Raw genomic sequence first — 21,992 nt, forward strand, 5'->3', positions numbered from 1 at the left:
GGCCCACTTATCCACCCGCTTCACAAGCGGATTTGTCTACAGTGGGCACATTTCCAATAATTTTTTTTTTCAAATATTGATAAAAACAATAGAAATGTATCATTTGGATATTGTTATAAAAAAATATTTGAAACAAAAATGTTGATATACTATTAAGTGAATTAGAATGAACATTTCTATATGATGAATAATATTTTTTTTTCTATTTCGACATCAAGTGATGTTTTGTTTGTTTCATTTCCGCCTTTTCCCAATAGTATTTCAGTCATTTAGGCGGGTAATTACCTAACCATCGTTCCTGGAGAGTTACACCAGTACTAGACTACCTTCCTCCGCGCTAAACTACCAAAGCATCTCCCGGGGATCGAACCCACGCCAGAGAGGTGACTGGATAAGAAGTCATCGACTCTAACCCCTCGATATGTCGTGTCTCGTCTATCACCTCACCTGCTTTTATTTGCGTGAATGGATAAGTATGTGATATTTACATAAAAGTAAGAAATATAACATACTTAACGATTCAAGCAAATAAAAGCATATGTCGTGCCTTGAGGTTACCTATGTGTTAAAAAATGAGAGGGTACCTGTGATATAAAAATTCAAATGAAGAGAGGTAGCCCGTGCCGCTGCAAAACCGAAAGTAGGGTGTTTTTTATGAATTTTACATTTATTTTTGACCATATACTGCCATTTGTCCGAATATGATAAGTAAATGAACAAATTAAATATGTATAATGCATAATTATATAATCAAGCCACAGGTTCATTTCAGCCCGAAAAATATGTCGAGGTGATAGACGAGACACGACATGTCGATTTTTTGTAGCTTATTGTGAAGTTGCAGTACATGAAAAACGGGCACATGAATAATCAGCACATAAATAAAACATTCTAGTGTTCCGTGGTAGTGTCATCCCTCCTTTCCTTATTAAAAATGAATTTTACTGGATTGTTATCCATCGCTGGTTTGTTTTTAGCAGAGAATGTCCTGTGCATGTGCAAATTGGGTACCGTTTCAGCAGATTTCGCAAAGAGCGTACCGATATGGATATGCACCGTGAGTGATGTACATTTCAAAAAATACTAGTAGAAGAGATCTGGAAACGAATCGTCCGCTTTACGCGGAGTGGTAGATTAGAGGTTTCGGGGTGTCCTTATCGTTTATGTATTTTATCGTCGGCATATTTCATATTCCACCTTATTTTTTGTATTTGACAACTATATGGAACGATTAATCTAAACATAACATATTGAACCTTAAGAAAAGCCAAAGGCCGCTTTAACAACGTACAAAGAACCATTCCCCTATTTGTTTCCTGTTGTGTTAAACAATGTACTAGTAAGAAACCAAAAGAAAATTATTCATCAAGTGTTTTTGGTTTCTGTTTAAGTTTTTAAGTAATAGGGATGCTAATAAAAAATAATAATCGACAGACTAAGGGCAAGCTGTACAATATATCTGTTTATTAGCATTTATTTTTTTCTTATTTATTTAAATAATACAGATTTTCTGAAGTTTCATCCTATCAAAATTAAAGTGTGGTTCAATAGTTGACAGTTTAACTTGGAAACTGATTTTACAAACCTGGAAACTGATTTTATAACCTGGAAACTGATTTTATAAATGCTCGATATTATATACATCCATCAACAAGCCTACGTTTGGCTAAATCGTCAGAGAAATCTTTGCGAAGAGGAAGCTATCCCCTTATAACCCAAAAGAATATTTGTTTTTTCCCATCCCAAAAAGTGATTTTAAATCTCTAATTAGTAAACTTATATCATCTGAATGTTTAATCAAACTTGGATAAAGCTGTATAAAACAAACTTCATGATATCAACCCGGTCTTGTTTAACCACTACCTCTTTTAAAGCGTCAATCATGGGCGGCCCTTCTACTTTGCAAAACCATGACCGACTATATTTTCTGTAAACTAAAAATAAAATGATAAGACGGCCTTACATTTTTGCCAAAATCCTTACAGCGATTTGATTGGCTTCGCTTAAATCACTGCTTTTCACAGCTTCACGTGGTCATAGAAAACGTCACATGACATGAAAATACAGACTACTAAAACTACGCCACAGGCAACTGTTATTGACAAAATATTTTGGCGTTTTTTATGAAAAACAGACTTTTTACTTTCCTTTACCGCGAGATAAAAGGATGGCATATACCTTCTATTTTCATTTCATCTTGGGATTATCTCATCGCTGACCTCATACTTTCCTTGACCTTGGGATAAACTGACGACTGTATACTTTTCTTGGTCTAAGCAAACCATATATTTCACTTGACCTAAAGATAAAATGATGACTAACATTGGGGTAAAAGGACGGCATACTTTATATCTTCCTGGACCTTGGTATAAAATAAGGGAAGACCTTTATCTTCCTGGACCTTGGTATAAAATAAGGGGAGACCTTTATCTTCCTGGGCCTTGGGATATAATAAGGGGAGACTTTATATCTTCCTGGGCCTTGGGATATAATAAGGGGAGACTTTATATCTTCCTGGACCTTGGGATAAGATAAGGGGAGACTTTATATCTTCCTGGACCTTGGGATAAGATAAGGGGAGACTTTATATCTTCCTGGACCTTGGGATAAGATAAGGGGAGACTTTATATCTTCCTGGACCTTGGGATAAGATAAGGGGATACTTTATATCTTCCTGGACCTTGGGATATAATAAGGGGAGACATTTATCTTCCTGGACATAGGGATAAAATAAGGGCATACCTTTATCTTCCTGGATCTTGGGCTAAAATAAGGGGAGACCTTTATTTTCCTGGACCTTGGGATAAAATAAGGGGATACCTTTATCTTCCTGGACCTTGGGATAAAAGAAAGGTAAAAATTTATCTTCCTGGACCTTATGATAAACTAAGGGGTGACCTTTACCTTCCTGAACCTTGGGATAAAATAAGGGGAGATCTTTATCTTCCTGGACCTTTGGATAAAAACGGGGATACCTTGTATTTTCCTATCCCTTAGGATAAACTGGCAGCTGACGTTAAGATTTTCCTTGAACAAGAGTAAAAATGATGGCGAACCTTATAATTTTCTTGACTAGGGATAATAAATAAGCTGACATTTTATTGTTCTTTACCTTGGGATAAATGAAGGTTGACTTTATTTTCCTGGAACTTAGGATTAAATTATTGCTAATCCATACTTTCCTTGTCCTAAGGATAAAATGACGGCTGAATTAATACTTTTCTTCAATATTTTTCTTCGCCTAAGGATAAATGACTTAATACTTTTCTTCACCTAAGGATAACATGACTGCAGATCTTATATTTTCCTATACAACTAATATTACATTTTCTTTGACCTAGGGATAAAATGATGGATAACATTACATTTTCTTGACCTTAGGATGAAATAACAACAAACATGTCATATAGGAGTAGTATTTATATTTTCTTTGAACACATACCCCAGTTTTGATGTTCATAATAATACATTTGAATATTTTATCATTTAACATAGTCATCGTGATTTGAGCTGCGTCATAACAAAACCAACATAGTGTGTTTGCGAACATCATGGGTCCAGAACAGACTGCGCATCCGCACAGTCTGATCAGGATCCATGCTGTTCGCTATCAGTTTCCCTACTTGTAATAGGGTTTCTAAGCAAACAGCATGGATCCTGATCAGACTGGGTGGTTGCGCATGCTGGTCTGGATCCATGCTGGTCGTTAATGCACTATCTTGGTTTTGTCATGGTGCGGCTCATTTATTGTTTACAACTAATTTGCATTTTTTTGTCTGTTCAAAATTTCTTATTTAAATAAGATTTTTACCAACACATGGGAAAATAATCATTACCAAGTTAGTATTAAATACATGTATGTACAAACTCAACAGCCAATCATTCTATGGAAATGAAGGCCTAAAAGCAACTTTAATTTTTAACAAAAATAGTAATTCAGGTACAATTTATACATATTACAGTAATGTGTTAAAACTACTAGTTTTTTAATGAAAACTGACCAACAAAATCAGAAGAGGCTTCCTTTCAAACTGACATGTCCAGAACATTAAAAAAACTTATTTTTTGAAAAACATATTCATATTTTGCCTTTCATAAGTTCAAAACACACAGTTTATTTTGCGTTTACATATAAAATTGTTTGAAATTCAAAACTTACTTAGTTAGGAGGAAATTATTTAGAAAAATATTTGAGCAGTGTCTGAGAGAAGCCAAATCACGTCAAAGATTTTTCCATCCTTAAAAAACTATAAAACCCTTTTCCTGATTTCAGATAGTCAATCAAAACATCCATCTTATTTTATCAAACAGTAGGAACAAAATTTTTTTTTTTATCAACAAGGCATTCTATCCATCTGGGCCAACCCCCAAAAATTTGGTTTTGTGTGAGGTCATATATTAAAAAATTAATTAAATTTTTTTATCACTAGTTTTTTGAATGGGGGTTTTTTTATTTTCATAAATCTCATTTTGATAAATAAAGGGGATTTTACTATAATTTTTTTACTTTTTTTCAGTTTTAAGCCACACCAACACAGTCATGGTCATGTGACACATTTCAAGCCTTACCGGTGGAGGAAGACCTCAGGTGCCCCTCCATGTATTGTTTCAAGTACGTTCAAGCAATCAACAAAACAATAATCCTTCAGCACAAACCGGCACCTGAATTGAACCACAGTCCTCCCGTAAGGTTGCTGTAGTGCTTCTCCACATGAAATAATCAAAAGTCTCTAATAAAATTCAAGCCAAAAATGGTGAAAAGCCAGTCATTTGAAGTCAGTGACCTTGACCACTAAGCCAAAGAAGCCCCACGTTTCTTACAGAAATCAAAATAACGATACATATTTTTTCAAATATTTCCATCGAAAAACAAAATCCCTGTGCACCTGAAAATTACGATTCCCAGTAAGAACCTCCCTACAAACCCACCAACTGCATAAGTGTGTGCAATTATACATGTGCAGATAGTAATGCCCTTTACCTACAGAAACTGAAAATTATAAGACTTTCTCACTATTACAGAGGTAGGCTCTATGCTTAAGGTAGCACAATTTTTGTATTTTGATAATGAAATCCCTTCCACTTCAAATGGACTGTTCCAATTTCAAAACAGGAATAGTCTATATCACAAATTGGGCAGGTTACACACAAAGCAAACGCAATGAAATGATTTGGGAAGTAAAATATGACCATGAAAAGCTAAATATAGTAACACACTTGTTTTTAAAGATTGCCAACATTTATAAAAGACAGAAGGAAAGAAAATAAACAAAATACTTCAGAAATGGTAGCCAAACAATCCATATAATTCACATTATATTCTTCTCACCGAGCTGTCTATTTATCTCAAGTCTAAAAATAGAATACAGGTTCTGTTCTGTTGTAAGCAATAACCTTTACCCTATTGGCTGTTTTTAAAATATTCTATAAACTTAAAGGTTATTATCTATATTGCATGAAATTCGCCTATTAAACTTAATATCCAAACTGATTTTTTGTTTAAAAAGAAAACAAACAAAAAAGTTATTTGTAGTATAAAAGTAAGAAATATACAGCAAAAATAAATTTGTCTTTGATCAATTTGGGGGAAAGGGATAACAACAAACCATATAAAACAATTTATATGATCATGTAGATATAGCACTTGATAATGTAAAGTGAAGCAGGAACATATACTGTCATGTACAACTTAAACGATATAATCAAACACAAGGAACAATATGAAAGTGGGCAGGACAATAATTTCAAAGTTCAAGGGTTTGAAATAAGTGATCTGATGACAGTTAGAACAAGTGTACAATTAGCCATAATTTCCTTTCAATTGCATGAACGATAAATAATTCATGTGGCCAAAGAAAAACTCTGTAAATATCCATTGGAATATCACTTCACTTGTAACGCCCCAGTTATAAAGAGTAGGGCAGTCTTTTCATATTTTAGCCAGATTCATATTTTTTATCCTATTTTCCACTATCAACTGTTGGTCAATCAACATTATAACAGTCAATCTTTTGAAATACATAGTCAATTTAACTCAACTTGACAATGAAAATATGAGCAAAATATCACTTAAAGTATAACAGAAATATGTTCATACTCCAGCAGAACAAACAGGAGTATAATTTGAAAATATAATTTTCCCGTGCAGTAAAATTTTGTTCACCGTTTCTTTTTTTCCCCCATTAAAGGTAGAGTAATTCAAATTCAGACCAGAAGAATGTGTCTGGATTTGGTAGGAATCTGGACAAAAAGGTGTTCATGACTTTAAAGGCTTTATTGTTTATGTAAAGCCAGCAAATAGACATTTGAGCCGCGTCATGACAAAACCAACATAATGGCTTTGCGACCAGCGCAGTCTGATCAGGATCCATGCTGTTCTCTACTTGTTATACGGTTTGTAAGCGAACAGCATGGATCCTAATCAGACTGCGCAGGCTGGTCTGGATCCATGCTGGTTGCAAACCCATTATGTTGGTTTTGTCGTGACACAACTCATTTGATTCTGTGTTTCTCTAAACTTAGTCATCACCAATCTTTCACTTCACACTTTATAGACATGTGTTTGTATTAAAGCCTCATCGTTTCTTGAAAAATAATTCGTTTTAAGGGAACATAATGCCTCAGAAATCCATATGTATATAATACTTTAGAAATGTCACATGAGTTTGTTATACTGCTTAGTATAATCAAGTAAATACTTGCACAACATTTTTTCATCTTCACTTATGCTGTTTTTTATTTAAGTGAATTTTAAAGATTGCTAATACAGTGAAAATAATAATCACATGAAATAACCCCAGTTTATGGTAGCTTGCTCTGTAACTAAAAAAACAAGCAACAAAGAAAATCAATGTGAAAATTGTTGTTTTTTTTTGCTCATTATAAATTCAATGTATGATATAGTAGGTACATATTTTATCAAATGATGATGAATAATTCTTTGCAAGAAAGTAAAATCGAATGACCATAACCCATGGTCCTACAATACATTATTGTTTAGTATGTTAAAGGCACATTATGCCTCAGAAATGAATAAAATTTTACTTGTGTAGAAAGGGAAAAAACATGAATTTTCTATGTTCGAATGATAGTTTAGAAAATCTAAAGATAATAGTAACTTCGACTCCCAAACAAAAAACTAAATCACTTTTATTGAACATAAATTGCCAAAAATCAACAGAAGAAAAATCTGGTTCAAGTAATTGGCCAATGAGTAACTCTTTGGAAACTATAAAGAAACATACAAAAAAATGTGTAAAATAAATACATTTGCGGGGCATAATGGGCCTTTAACAGTAATTAATGCTTACAATACATAATACATACATGTATATACTTTTACATCAATGCACTACATAGTACACGGTTAATCATTAAATAATGATACACTATAACTGCATTTTCTTGAATAATATGTTTAAACTTAAATAAGTATACAGATTATTGTCTAACACGACTTCTTAACAACAAAATTTACACCAGGGATAAATTTTAACGTAAAGTATAATTACAAAATTGTGTACCACGTTTTGGGTTTGAACATAATTTGTACAACAAATGAAAGTAAAATTTGTTAAAAAAAAAGAAGAGAAAATAGAATGCAATAAATTCAAAATCAAAAAATTAAATGGTTCAGTAAGTAAACAAAATAGCACTCCTTTGTATTTATAAGCACTTTTCGATATTCTTAGTCTACATGCAGAAACAAATGCATGACATTATACTTCTTCTTTGTATTAAATGTCTTCTATACGTGCATAAAATTCAGTATTGTCCCTTACCCTCAAGGATGGTCCCAGATATCAAGGATAGTCCCGTAAATTCAGGACGGTCCCAGAAATCAAGGATTGTCCCAGAAATCAGGTTTCTAAAACAAAAGTGTCAAAATATAGATATTATTATATATCAAATATTGACATGATTCTGTATACTTATATAAAGAAATTTAAAGAAAGAAAGACTTCATTTTAAAATGAATTCTACATCGAAGAATTTCTTTCTATCCTATGTTCTGTAGATCAACATAAAAGTTAATTCTGAATAAAAGAGAAAAAAGACTGCAAATGATTGAGATTCTAGAATACATTGTAGTATTCCTATGCTTGTAAGTCATTCACTGAATTGTCACACATTAAACACATACGTTGTTTCATTTGGATTTATAACAAAAAAATTATTTGCGAAATTAAAAAAAAATATCTAGCAATTTGCCCACTAAATTCTCAACGTTTTGCTTTAAAGTAGATGATTAAAAATCCTTTGTGAGATAAGCTTAGTAATGAATCATTTCATTAAAATATAGAATGATTCCCTGTGAATAATTTTTCATCTATTTTGTTAAGGTTTAGATTTCAATGGTTGTGCACCATTTACAGGAGCTGATACATGGGTAGAATCAGAGGCCATCATCAACTAGCAGTATAGTTTCCCTACATGATTAACTTAATGTGGGATTTGAACAAGTGGCAGTGGGTCACTGATTTTCTCATCAGTAACCTTATAATTACTTAGCAACAAATTCCTGGAAAGAATATATGGAACATACAAGTAAATATTTAATAAATTAAAATTCAAGCTCCATACTTAAGACTAAGGTACAAAAACATAAGCAAGCAATTTCTTTGCAGTGAAATTGACTATAGTGAAAATGTGAAATGTTAATATTGATATAGAAATGTATCAATTGGATAATCTTATAAAATATTCCTTAGAAAAAAAAATGCTAACAAGTGTTTTAAGTGATTTAGTATCAACATTTATATGATGAATAATAATATATTTTTGTTCTAGATCTGCTACATATAAATATGCATCCCAAACTTACAAACAACATTCAATATAAAGCTTTTCTGGGTTTTTTGGGGTTTTTTTTTTGCCACAAATGATACTAAGTAAATACTGACAACTTAATTATTGACATTTTCACAGCTATCAAATTATTGACCAATTCACTTTAAATATGAATTTTTAAATTTTGTTGTTGTTTTTCATGTTGTTTTTGTTGTTGTTTTTTTATCATCTAGAAACATGCTGCTTTAAACCTGACATTGACAATACCAATTCAAAATCAAAGGTGCAGGAAAGTTCAATTACATGTAAGCCTTCAGGGTAGAGTTTTCTTAAATTCTAAAAAATAAAACCAATACTGTTCATCAATGATATACAGCAAATCTGCGTCAAATGACACTGACTGCCCAGAAAAAGAAATCAAGGACATTATATATTATGATATATATATATATGACACAGATAATAAGCGTTTGATACATAAATACACTTATGTTACCGAATATATATATATGTATGAAAACAAAATAATGTTACGTATGAAACAAAACAAAAAATGATCTTTTTACAACATCTTTACATACAGCACTATTTAATTCCTTTTAAATAATTGTCAACAATAGTGCTATAGATAAAATAAAATGTACATATATCAATATATCTTTAGGTCGAAATAATGAACTTTAAAGAAAATCCGCAAAAAACAAGGTATTTTGATGCAAAAAAGCCAACAAATAACTAAAAAACCTTCACTAGCATGTACTACGGTTGTCCGGAAAGTTTGTAGACACCTGGTTTAATACAAGTATTTCGCATCAGAATTATATGAAATTATTATAGCTGTTTTAAATAGTAAAATATATGTACTAGATGAAATAGGTTTTTACTAAACTGTTTTGAATATACCTGGCGATCAAATCAGACAATCCAGTCTTGAACAACTGAGAATTTCGCGATTAAAAAAACAACACAGAAATGTTTCAGATGAGAAGTGCAATTGCCTTGATAAACGTAAGCTATAGGTGTAACAGTCTTGCACATAATACTGTATGTTCTTTGTTTACATGTTTTTAGTTTACACGTTTATATTTAAGTTTACACATTTATATTTCAGTTTACATATTTTTAGTTTTAGTTTACCATTATTAGTTTATACAAAATTACTTTCAATTCATTGTGTAGAAAGCTACATGTATAAGCTTATAGAAACACACTTGAATATGTTTCTAAAATCAACCAGTACCAAGCAATGAGTGTTATGTTTCTTTCTCAAGGAAACAACAGCTTGCCCCAGACGGGATTTTAACCTGCACCGCCAGCAATCCTTAGATTAGTCTGACACATCATGCCTGATTCCTGGAACTAACAAATAACCAGAACTGAAGTCAGCAAGGAAACATGGTCTGCAAACAAGCTGGTCTTTGAGCCATTATCCCTGGTTTTCATTTGGTTTCAACTGCTTGAGAGCACTTCAACCAATAAGTAAAAATCACTACTTAAGTAAAAACCACACTTTAGCCTGTTTCTGGGACTAAATCATTACTAGTAACAAATAAGGAAAATTTTGTTTGTTCCAGTTTTTACACTGATTTAGAGTATTTCAATGAGGAAGTAAGTTAAAAAACAATCAAAAGATTTTGAACATATAACTTAAAGACATTAACAGCACAAATAAAGCTACAAAATCTGTATGTAATTTCCTTTATCATCTAACAGCTTACGTTATTCAGAATATTCCATTCAGAAAAATTCTTATTTCACAATGAAAAATTAAATTCTTTGATTTGGCCTATAAAAAAAACAATAATTTGACTTCCACTCTTATGATTAATTGAATTTTTTTCCGCAAGATAATGAATTTTTGGCAGTATTATTACATGTCATTCCATCAAAATTTCTTAACAATTTCATCTAAATAACGATTTTAAAACAATTTAAGACATGAGTAAGTTCAATTAAATTATTTATAACTCCTGAATCATTTTATTTACACCTACAATATCACCATACAGTGGCAGCAACAGATAAACAAAGATTATGCAGACAGACAACTCTGAAAAAACTCTTGAATTGTTTCCCTTGCATCCATATTTCATCAGTTTGTTTTGTTTTTTTCTACCTTAACACACAAGTTTTATCATCATGTTTTGCAACCGAATAATATAAAATGCATATCACATCAATTTTTCTTCATCGAAAAAAAAAAAGAAAATCCAGGAAAAAAATCATCTAGGCGTTTTCCAGACGTTACGTTTCTTCCGTCTGCTTTAATTCTTTAATTTGCTTTATTAAGTAGGCTTTTTCATCGTTAAACTGTTCATCATCGGACCGGTCCGTATGAAACTTGGTGAGGAAGTCCACCAGTTTATCCTTGTTCCGTAGTAAAATGTCGAGAATTGGCTTTGGTTTGTTAGGGTTTGCGACGAATACCTATAAATAGAAAAAATAGACACTTGAAAGCTATATTTTGCTCAAATTAGATATTTGAAAAAAAAAGATAATAACTGTACAGCCTCTTCTGAAATGTAAAAGAAACATCTTTTGAATACGTACAGAGAAAATATGTAATGTTTTAAACTCTACACACTACAGGTAATCACAGTGTGATTACATGGTGGCATTAAAATAATCAACTGACAGTTTTTATAAGAATAGACCAAATTAACATAAGTAATTGGGGATGCAGTTTCTAAAACATAGTTTATACATTCACCTATTCAAATAATTCCATATTCATGAAGAATTTACTAGATTTCAATAGATTCTGGCAATAACAGTATTTTACCCAAAGATGAGCATAGAATATCTTAAACCCTAATTATGCTAAATATCTTGAAAGGTATAGAGCTATATATAATAAAAATATTTTATAAAATTTTTGGAACAGTTAAATTATGTTGTTTCCATAACTTTATGGTCAATTCTGGATAGAATGTCTCTGTTATTTAACACACATGAACACTGTATTATAAACAAAACAAAATGTCCCGGAACAAAATATCATGCTATATGAAATATGATTCTAACAGCTTAGCAATGATTATGTGCCATTCACTTTTTAATAAATATACAAATATATTTCTTTGAAAGTACTTATAGTTTATTTGGTCATTTAACTTGAATCAACCTCAAATTTTGAAAGGTAAAATATGATAAACAAGATCAACAAGGAAAGGCGAAGTTCAATGAATGCAACCCCCACACAACCCATCATGACCGTTATATTTCAATTTAAGAAGACTTGCACAAATGTGGGCCCATTTATGGCACCACTATAGGAAGATTATCATTGATCTATATGAATACTTATGAGAACAGCTTCCGGAACAATACCAAAGAAATTGAGTTTGTTTGGTTGGGTTTTACATAGCACCAACATAGCATAGATCATATGGCAACATTCTAACTTTACTGGTGGAGGAAGACCTCCGGTGCCAATCAGTGCGTTATTTCAGACACCCAAGTAGAGCCATTAATGTCAGTCTGCACGAAAAACTTTTTATGGTCATTGACATTCGGGCTTTGTCCATCAAAATATCGTATAGCCCAAACCAATTCTAATTAGCCCGAAAATTCTAACAAAAATTCTGGCCAACGTAATTAAATCTGGAGAAAATAAAGCAAAGTGATATCAATTGATTAACATTTATTTCTGATATTCTGAGACAGGGAATACAGTAGACTGAAACTCAAGGGTCAAATTACTTCATTTCGTTTATAATGGGTAGTAGCTTATGACGAAAAAATCACTACATATACCTCTCGGACATTTTCAATTCAACAGGTGTAAACGATTCCATATATTAATAAATTCAGAAAATTTGTGCCAATACTTGAAAAAAATTAACATTTCCCTAAGTAATTGCATATGTATTTTTTTGGATCTAGAAACATTGCTAGACTGTTTGACTACGCTCACTACATTGGTGCTAGCCCAAACAGAATTTTACTAGACTGGGGCTTGGGCTTTGCCTATTTTTCGCAGACTGCAACGTTCCGTAAGCTTGCATTGAACACCTGAGCACCAGGGTAGAAACCATCAACCTTCAATGACCTTGCTGGCTGAGCAAGAAATTTTAGACGTTAATACTAGATCAAATGAACACAGGTCCCAGATGAAAGTGAGGCAAAAATTTATCATCTTATGTAACTTAATATGCTGAATGTCAAATTTTCCTACAACACTGGTCCTGGATAAAAGTGAGGCAAAACAATTTCATGACATATTCGCATGTCTTATTTGCTACAATTAAATTGTGTATGAATATTTCAATATCTTACTTTAAAGACATGGAAGGCTTCGAACTGAATATTCCTGCTCTTCTCTCGTAACATATTCATCATCATCTTCAAGTTGTCCGGATTACTGATATATCGTGTCATTATAGTAAAGTTGTGACGATCTAACAACAGCTCACCCAGCAACTATAACAATAATATACAAAAACATTCAATTAGCTAATCAACATGAATATTACTTTGGAACTGTTAACACAAATGGCAATTGGTTTGATTGGGTTTTTTTATGCCGATTTAACACATTTCTGGTCATACCTCCATGGTCACTCCACCTATCAGGCTTTTTAGGTAATTACCAATTTCTCTACAAGTGACTGACTTCTAATCCCAAATGCTTTGTGAATCATCGTAGCAAGTGGTATGTTGCACTGTTTAATTATCCCCTCATGTACAGATTCAATCAAACCAAGTCTGTAATTTTCATGTAATTTGGTTGTGATAAATGCTTCTGAAGGGATCATATTTTATCCTGATTTTTTACTCTTTTTAAAGAAATTAATCACACAATGATTTTTATATTAAGTGCCACTATGACACTGGCCCCTCAAAAGCAGTAGGGGTCATCTACTGTCAATGGACAATGTCCTTACCAAGTCACATAAACCTAGGTTTACTCCTTCTCAAGTTACTAAATGGACAAATAACAGGATATACAGAAAGACCACCCCGTAACAGTATACTCTGCCACTTTTTAAGTAGGGCACAAATATTTATCTTTATCAGTAATATCCCTTTAAATGTTAAGCATGAGTGCAGGGATTAATATTGAGGGATTAATATTGACTTTAATATCAACGTTTTTTTTTAAAGGGAGAAAATCACAAACTACAAAAGAAATAATCTGAATTTTAATTATCTCCCTTTAATCTATAAAACAAGTAAATTAGAATATGTAAAAATCTAAGCTTCTAAAACAGAAATTTCTAATATCACTTGGTGTTGGTGTTAAGTGCTTGTGTTCTTTGAGGAACCAGAAGATTTTGTTCTTCAGCAAAAATAAAAACATCAGAAAACATGAAAACCCTGAATTTAGCAATATTTTTATTCATTTTGTATAGGAAACTAAAAACTGAAAACTTGCACCCATGTATTTCGGCATCAAAACAAATCCCATCAAATATCCCAACAGGGCAGGGTACAAATGGAAAGTAAAAACTTGGCTTATTTCTCTAGCAACCTCTGCCATTTCTCCTTCTTTCCCCTGTCTTTTTTCTAGAGTTGATCGAACCCGGGCTACAAGTTCCTACAACTGACTGGGGTGTTAGTTACCTCTTGACCTGCCGGAACCAAAAGTGATCAGTCTTTGCCACCAGTATAGAGCCAGGCCAGCCTGTACATCCGTGCACTCTGACCTAGACGCTATACTGGTGGCAGCTCAATTTTTGCATTTCCATATTGAAATCACTTTAACTTTAAATAGACTGCTTCAAATTCAAAGCTGGACAGATCCGTTATAGAAATATAGGAGGAAAATATAGCCGGTTTACTGTTAAATTCCGAATTTTAAGAATATCATACAAACTAAGGGTACCTTTAAAGCTTGCCTCCTCGTCACATAATTGTCAGAGACCAATAAACTCTGGTAAGGTATGAACACTTTGTCATAGTTTGCTTCTAGGAAATTAGCAGCTAGGATCTTGTGTTTTGTTAACAACTCCTGTAAAAAATAATTCCTTTTAAAGGGACTCCACCAGTCAATGAATTTAAGATTTTGAATTTGCTGGCCCGAATTTCAGTTTTGAATTTATTCTACTATATATTTAACTAAATTTTCTTAAAATTTACACTGGTCCAAACTAATTTACACTGCCATGGCCATAGGGGAAGTGCTAAATTTGATGACTGCTCCACTGAGGTTTTTTGACATAAACCAATTGAAATATTTTTTCGAGACTTGTGTACCATTTGATGTAAGTCTGGTCTGATAACTTGTGTGCCAAATTTCACATTATTTCCTTTACAAATTCTGACTTAATCTGTTTTTACAGAAAAATCGACACTTTTTTTAACGCCAAGTTACAGTTGAAACACTTAACTGATCATATCTGGAGAACTATTACAGCCAAATGAAAGAGTTTGGTCTTTGAGCCTATTCAAGTTCAGCAAAGATTTTCAGACCAGCCCATGTCTCATCAATTTTCGTGTGCAATTTTATTTTCTGAGAGAGATGTCCACATAAATTCAAATTTTTTGACAGTGATGTCTAAAATTCCTAGCCGAAATTGCACAATGACCTAGATCTTGCCATAATGACCTTGATATACCCTAAATTTTGTTACTATATACAGTTAAGACAGGTATATTATTGCTGATATGGAGGCGCGCTGTTTTACAAATGCTTTACCATACCTTGAACGTAGAGAATGCATCAGAAGCCACATCAAATGTCGACACCTCAACATATGTAAAGAACATGAAAAACTGGTCGGAGTACAACATCGTCTTTGCCAACTGTTCATATCTACAACACTCCCGCAACATCATACCACAATTCAATGCTATTTCTTGACTCTCGTACCTAAATAAAAGCAAAGTGATCGATGAAATCATGTACAAACGAAAAAATACCTAATTGATTTTCTCTAAACATAATTGCCCTTTCCATGCTAAATATCTAAAGCTAAATATCTAAAATTGACTTATAATCTGTGCAGAACTATGGCAATAAGATCAACAAAGCAAGGCGGCGTTCAATAAACGCCACCCCCACACAACTCATTATAATCCTTGCAAAACCAGTCTGCACTGGTTGCATGTGTTGCCGCTAGGGGGCTAAAGGCTTTAAACTTTTTCTAACTGTATGCATAAACCACTCCCATATTTTTCCCATAGCTGTCAAATTTAAACTGAAAATTTGTGAAAATCATGAAATAAGACAATGAAGTAGTAATTGTGACAGCCAAGAAAACATTCTCTCAATTCTGAAAAGCCACTGCATTATATATTAAGCAGCAAGGAGTACAGCCTGGACAGATTTGGCTCGAAGCCTGTTTTATTCAATACTAATGGCAGAAGCCTTTCAATTTTGCAACTTGCATGAAGGTGTTGCCAATTTTTCTATGAATAATTCAGTTTAACTGCTCATGACTTACTTTCATATATATTCATTCTTTGGCAGCAGTGGCCTTATAAAATATAAACATACCTGTCAAGAGATATTTATGATAAGAAATATCACTGACTGATTCATCCAACTGCATTTAAATAGCTATATATAGCTCATTGATATGGTAACAAAAGTAATGATGTCACAATAAAGATAAAAATAACTTAAATGAGGGCAAAATGCATGATAAAACGCAACCTCCACTGTGGTGTAGTGGTTAGCTACTGGACCGTCAATCCAGAGACCCGTGGTTTGAGTCCCGTCTGCAGTGTGGCAATTTTTTCGTTTGACATATAAACATATTTAAAACATTTATGGGTCAAAGAATACACTTTACCCTTTCATTAAGTCTAATAGAATTTCCTTTCTGGGTCCGAGATGATCAACTGTAGGTGCTCTAGTGCCGATCTGGCGTCGCAACATATTGTTGAAAATCTGCGCAACATCTTTCCTACCCTGAAACATATTCAAAACGCTTATTTAACTTTATCAAGCCTAATTATCTTAAATGGACTTGTCCATCTTTCACTCTGGCCAAAAACCGTTCCATTATCTTTAAAGAAAATTTCACTATAAACAACAGTGCAGAAAATACTCAGTCAATTGGCTATGTATTTAAAGCAATTGACTATTATAATGGTGATTGTGGCCTTCTCAGTACCTTTCAAACAGCCAATCATCTGCTAGCTTTCACAATTTTGAAAGTGATGCCATTTCTAATTTTAACTGCTGGAAAGCCAATGCTGAGTAGGTTATTTTCACAATTTTGAGAACAAACATGACGTTGTCTGTATAGCTGTCTAATAAACAAAACAATCTTGCCCATAAAAAATTGAGTCTATCATTTCCAGTTTATTTGTTTCAAATTACTTCAAACATTTTTTTCATAACAAAAATCAACAATTTGTTTTATTTTCACAAACAACATTTTGATACCACGTTTAATGCCTAGCTGTAAAGGACGGTATTAATTGCGTGGCTAAAAATAGCTTTCTCAAGGAACATACAAATCACAATGAAGGCAAAACAAAAATGGTGGCAATCAGATCTACATGCAAGAAATAACTTACGTAAATCTGAACTTTAGTCAGATTGACAAAGTACTAACCTCAAAATCAATCTTTCCCAGGTTTTGAACCAGTAGATACAACATATTATTGTCATACATTTCATGGGCTAGCTGGGCCACCTGGTCTGTCTGAGGCTCCTGATTCTCTGTGCCGTACAATACTGTCTTAATGGCTGCAAGGTTCTTAGACACATCATCACTGGCCTAATGTTGGTACAGAAAATAAAACAGTTATCATGAACCCTTACCATGCTTAATATCATAAAAAAATATGCACTTGCCCATTTTTCAATCTGGACAAAACCATAGATCAATTCAAGGTAAAGTTCATAATTAGTACTGAATGAATATCAAGAAGTGCACACCATGATCAGACTGCACAAATCTCACTCAAATTCAAGACAATAGACTAACTCCAGAACTATTTTGGTTTTCCCAGCTGACTACTCTATTCTATATATAGTAGCAAACCGTGAATCTACAATGGTAATAAAGTTTGTTTGTACCAGGAATCAGCTGGGAAAAACCAACATTTGCAAAGTTCGGAACAACAACTATTGTAATTGATACTTAAAGTTGTTTTTATAACAATTACGAGGCAGTTTTTTGTAACAGCTCATCTTTTGCTTCAAATCTGAAGCTAAAATGGAATTAATAAATATATAAATATTAGGGAAAAAAACACAGTTTGGGTTAAGACTGATTTTACAATATATGCATTTGTCAAGTACATCTATTAATGGAACTTTAATTTACCTTATCCAGTTTCTTCTCACCAGTCTCACGTGTTAGAGCAGTCAAGCCTTCCTTTAAAGACTTTACAAGCTCCTGTGGGCTCTTCTGTGACTTTCCAAACAAAGGCATTCTCACAGAAAACAAGCCACCAACTCTGAAACAAATCTATATCTGAAAAGAAAAATAGATATTACATAAGTCAATGTCACATAAGTAATGGTGTAATTGTTTGCCAAGTCCTGGCTCAGAAAGCAAACCAAAGCCAGGAGCTCTTCAACACCAAGAATTTGTGTTTACATGTTGGTGTCTGCAATCATTACTTTTTTTGAGACTTAATGAAACATGGGATTTTATCGGAAGTCAGACTATTCTCTCCCTTACTAGTTCCTCCCCTGACATTTCCTCATTCAACTGTTCTCAACGTCTGCATTTGTGCAATATTTGCAGGCTCTTCTCCTCCAATTTTATTCTTATAAATACCATAAAATCCCACTTTAACGCCCCGGGGCGTGACATTTTTCAAAGGGGGTGGGGGGAGGGATTTAATAAAAAATATAAAAAAAATTTCCTCTTCAAACGATGTAGAAAAAATCCACAAACACATCATCAATTCCGTCAACCCATGATACCTTTGATCTACAAACCTGATCTCTAATTTCCTCCCAAAATTCCCCCAGATCCTGCTTGTAGTTGACACCTTTGATTTTGCTGGCAATCTGACATTTATCAATGCTACTCGCCTAATTTACAATTTGTCAACAGGCCCACTTTCAGAACCTGTGTAGTTGTCCAGGTGCAAAGCTATATCGGTAGTGTGTGTACTGTAAATATGTCTACCGTTGTGTTTTTTAACAGTTACTGTTTTAGTAGACTACACTCTGTTTTAGTGAACTTTTAAGTGTATAAGTTTTGATTCATGGATATTTTTCATAAATGGAATGATATTGGATATACCATAAATCGCAGATCTAGTAAGCGAGTTTCTTTATTTTCTTTGTTTAGATTAATTTATACACGAGGTTTTCAAAAGTGGGTGGGGGTGTTAATAAGGGTGGGGGCGTTAAATCGGGATTTTACGGTAGATCAATATTGATACTATTTGATGTTTATGAAATGGGTAAGGTTATCATTAATTCATATAAAATTAGGGGGAAAAGGTATCTTTTTAGCAGATTACTACACATTATACATTTATCATTCTGGACATTTTATGGTACATTTCGATATACATAACTTCATTGATATATAACTGTGTACCAAAACAGTTAATATTTTATGACATATCAGAACATATCTTTAACCACTCTAGTTTACACTACAAGCTATTTAAACAAATGATTGTAGTTGACTGTTTTATCAACAGACCATAAGGTGTTAACCGTTTGTAAACAAGTCACCAATGAAGGTGTTGATAATTTGATTGGATTAAAATACCTGAAAAATATGTTAAATGTACTTAAAAAGTACAGCATCTTTTCTTTACAGATAAACATGTCATTCAATCTAAAACATTTTAAAGTAGCATTTTCAGGAATATTCTTAAAGCAAGTTGGCTTAATATCAAATTCATTGAGAAATCGAAGATGATAACATAGATCTGCACAATTTCCTACATTTCTCATAGAAAATAATGATATACATACATGTTCAATAAAACACCTCTATAAAATACAGTATGAAAATAAACTGTTGGATATGTCAGATTTTGGGGAGAACTGACAAGTGCCAAAATGATTTGGGAGTGAACCCTCAGGGGTGGAACTGGTAAGGGGCAGAATAGTCTGTCTGCCATTCTATTTTATTTCCCATATGTAAGTTTGTGTCAACCCACTCTCTGATCACTGACATATAAATATTCCATGAGTTAAGCTTCTCATGTCAAAATAAAATGAATAAATTTGCGACTTGTTCACATGTGACCAAACTGTTTCAAATTCAGTGAAAGCATAACAATTAAAAATTCTTCAGGAATTCTTTCGTGGTAGAAGAAAATTTCTCAAATTTTCCATGCATCGCGTCGATGAATTATTAACAGGTTTTTTTTTAAAAGTGGGCTGGGTCACAAATAATTTTATCATTGGGGAAAACAAACTGACCACAGTTGAAAAAAAGTTGAGCCAAACCAAATATTTAGCAGGATATACGAAAATTCCACGTACAAATTGATGGACAAGACACTTGGGTCTTTAAATTGTGTCCTATTCGACAAATCCTCCCATGAATCGTAAATAATAGAGCAAAAACGAATCTTAACAGTTGACCGATTTTCTTCTTTTTTTTTCACCGGAAGTGACGATTGGTACAGTTGAAAGTTAATCGAATACACTACAAACATTATTGTTGTCGCACCAGAATGTGGGATATTTAATTATAGCTCTGAGGTGGGACATATTAATTTGTTAGAAATTAGAACAAATACCGAATTCCATATCCATTCTTTTGCATTCGTTTTATGTATAACAAATTAAAGTCTTTGAAAAACTTATGTTAAACGTATGTCGTTTCGAGATAATTCACCGACGTATATGTGAAACCTAGTTAGCTCCCTTTACTTATGAATGACAACCAATGACTAAAATTAATTGGACTTATTATATTTTAAAATTAATTAGCACGCTAAATTATTGTAATATAGAAGTGGCATTCTTTGAATTTGGACTCATTTTGTTCTCTTAATGACGATCACTATAAATCAAAATGCAAAATGAAGCAGTTAAAAGATATTCTAGTGTCTAATGATAGACCTATATATACTTAATTAAATACATCAAGTTCTGCTGTCGAATAGCAGTCTAGCGGTTAAGGCGTTTCCCCCTCACCCCAGGGATCGTAGGTCCGAGTCCTGTTGCGGTCGCGAACATGTGTTATTATATGATATCAGTGTGTACTGATCGATGGATTAGCTAAAATAATTCAGCTCAAGAATGATTTCAAATTAATTTATTGAGGTTAGTTAAACAGAGCTATATGTTTTATAATAAGAACGATAGAACTAAAATAAATTAAGTTGTATAGTGTTATATCGATAAATCACGCTCCAACTCTATCAAAATGTATCATGGTATAGTAACGATGATCACGATTTATTATAAATATTACAAATCCTAATGTTCGGCCCTTTCCGTCACTCCTCGGATAAGCCGAACACAATATCTTTTTGAATCACTACGCTATATAGCTAATAAAACTAAACGTTTAAAGAAATAGTATTTTAAATGTTTCACTATATATTTTTTTTAAAGAAATCCACCTAAATTAAGTAAATGCATGTATAGAGTACGTTATTTATAAATTTATTATTATTAATTTTTCTACTGTAGAAACCGAAAGCACATATTGTGTACCCGTTGTCAATAATTCGGATTCTGTTAAAATTTTACGTCTCAATTAGGATTTTTAAATCTATTCTGATTCTTATATCATAATTTCACCATCCGATACCCTGTAAGAATGGCCACTTCATTTTGTATTTTATATCATTCCAAAACATTTTTACAATAGACCTGGGTATAATATCGGATAAATACATCATGTGCACGCGAGAATGCGTGCGTGCGTGCGTTCGCCTGTGTTTATTTAAACTGGGCACCCGAATCAACTATATGGGCCACTTCTCACTTCCCCTCGGAGCGTGCTCGTCGCTGAGAAGGCACAGGGTATCGGCAGAAGATCTGAAGATTTTGGATGGCGCAAAAGAAAAGATCAGAATTTGTACCGCGGACCAGCTGCCGATGTCCTGACTAATGCCGAGGAGAGTGGCCTTACATTTTAGGATAAGATGACAAGGATGGTGTGTTAGGGTGCGCGAGCCCCTAGCATGGATATACGGCTTGACTGTCAGGCATTTTGCTGGCACCAACAGCTCTTATAATGGATACCCTTTCATATTGTCACAGGTTACTGTACATTTAGATTTTCATTGACCGCCATACAGTGACCTACTTTTGACTTAAAATTCATATCTTTGGCTAATGCTCCGCGGAAATTGCATGGAGG

At 33.1% G+C, this 21,992-nt stretch overlaps 1 protein-coding gene across 1 annotated transcript; it reads right to left on the reverse strand.

Annotated features, from left to right (window-relative positions):
• Positions 1-10,890: 10,890 nt before the first annotated feature.
• LOC132743812 (protein Mo25-like) lies at positions 10,891-20,296 on the reverse strand. Its single transcript, XM_060732378.1, has 8 exons — positions 20,156-20,296; positions 18,018-18,167; positions 17,301-17,465; positions 16,530-16,648; positions 15,436-15,604; positions 14,618-14,743; positions 13,069-13,212; positions 10,891-11,217 (listed from the first exon to the last, which is right to left on the reverse strand). The coding sequence occupies exons 2-8, from the start codon at positions 18,123-18,125 to the stop codon at positions 11,035-11,037; spliced, it is 1,014 nt and encodes a 337-aa protein (XP_060588361.1). The 5' UTR covers positions 18,126-18,167; positions 20,156-20,296; the 3' UTR covers positions 10,891-11,034.
• Positions 20,297-21,992: the final 1,696 nt, after the last annotated feature.

This window comes from Ruditapes philippinarum, unplaced genomic scaffold (genome assembly GCF_026571515.1).
Source record: "Ruditapes philippinarum isolate M1 unplaced genomic scaffold, ASM2657151v2 ctg1852_1_1_1_1, whole genome shotgun sequence".
NCBI classification, from domain to species: Eukaryota; Metazoa; Mollusca; class Bivalvia; order Venerida; family Veneridae; genus Ruditapes; species Ruditapes philippinarum.

Coding starts and splice junctions, on each gene's coding strand:
- LOC132743812 (XM_060732378.1), bottom strand. CDS start 18,125: ATGCCTTTGTTTGGAAAGTCACAGAAGAGCCCACAGGAGCTTGTAAAG. Junction 13,213..14,617: donor CGAGGAGGCAAGCTTTAAAG/GTACCCTTAGTT, acceptor TTATTGTTATAG/TTGCTGGGTGAGCTGTTGTT. Junction 11,218..13,068: donor AAGCCTTCCATGTCTTTAAA/GTAAGATATTGA, acceptor TTCTATTTATAG/GTATTCGTCGCAAACCCTAA.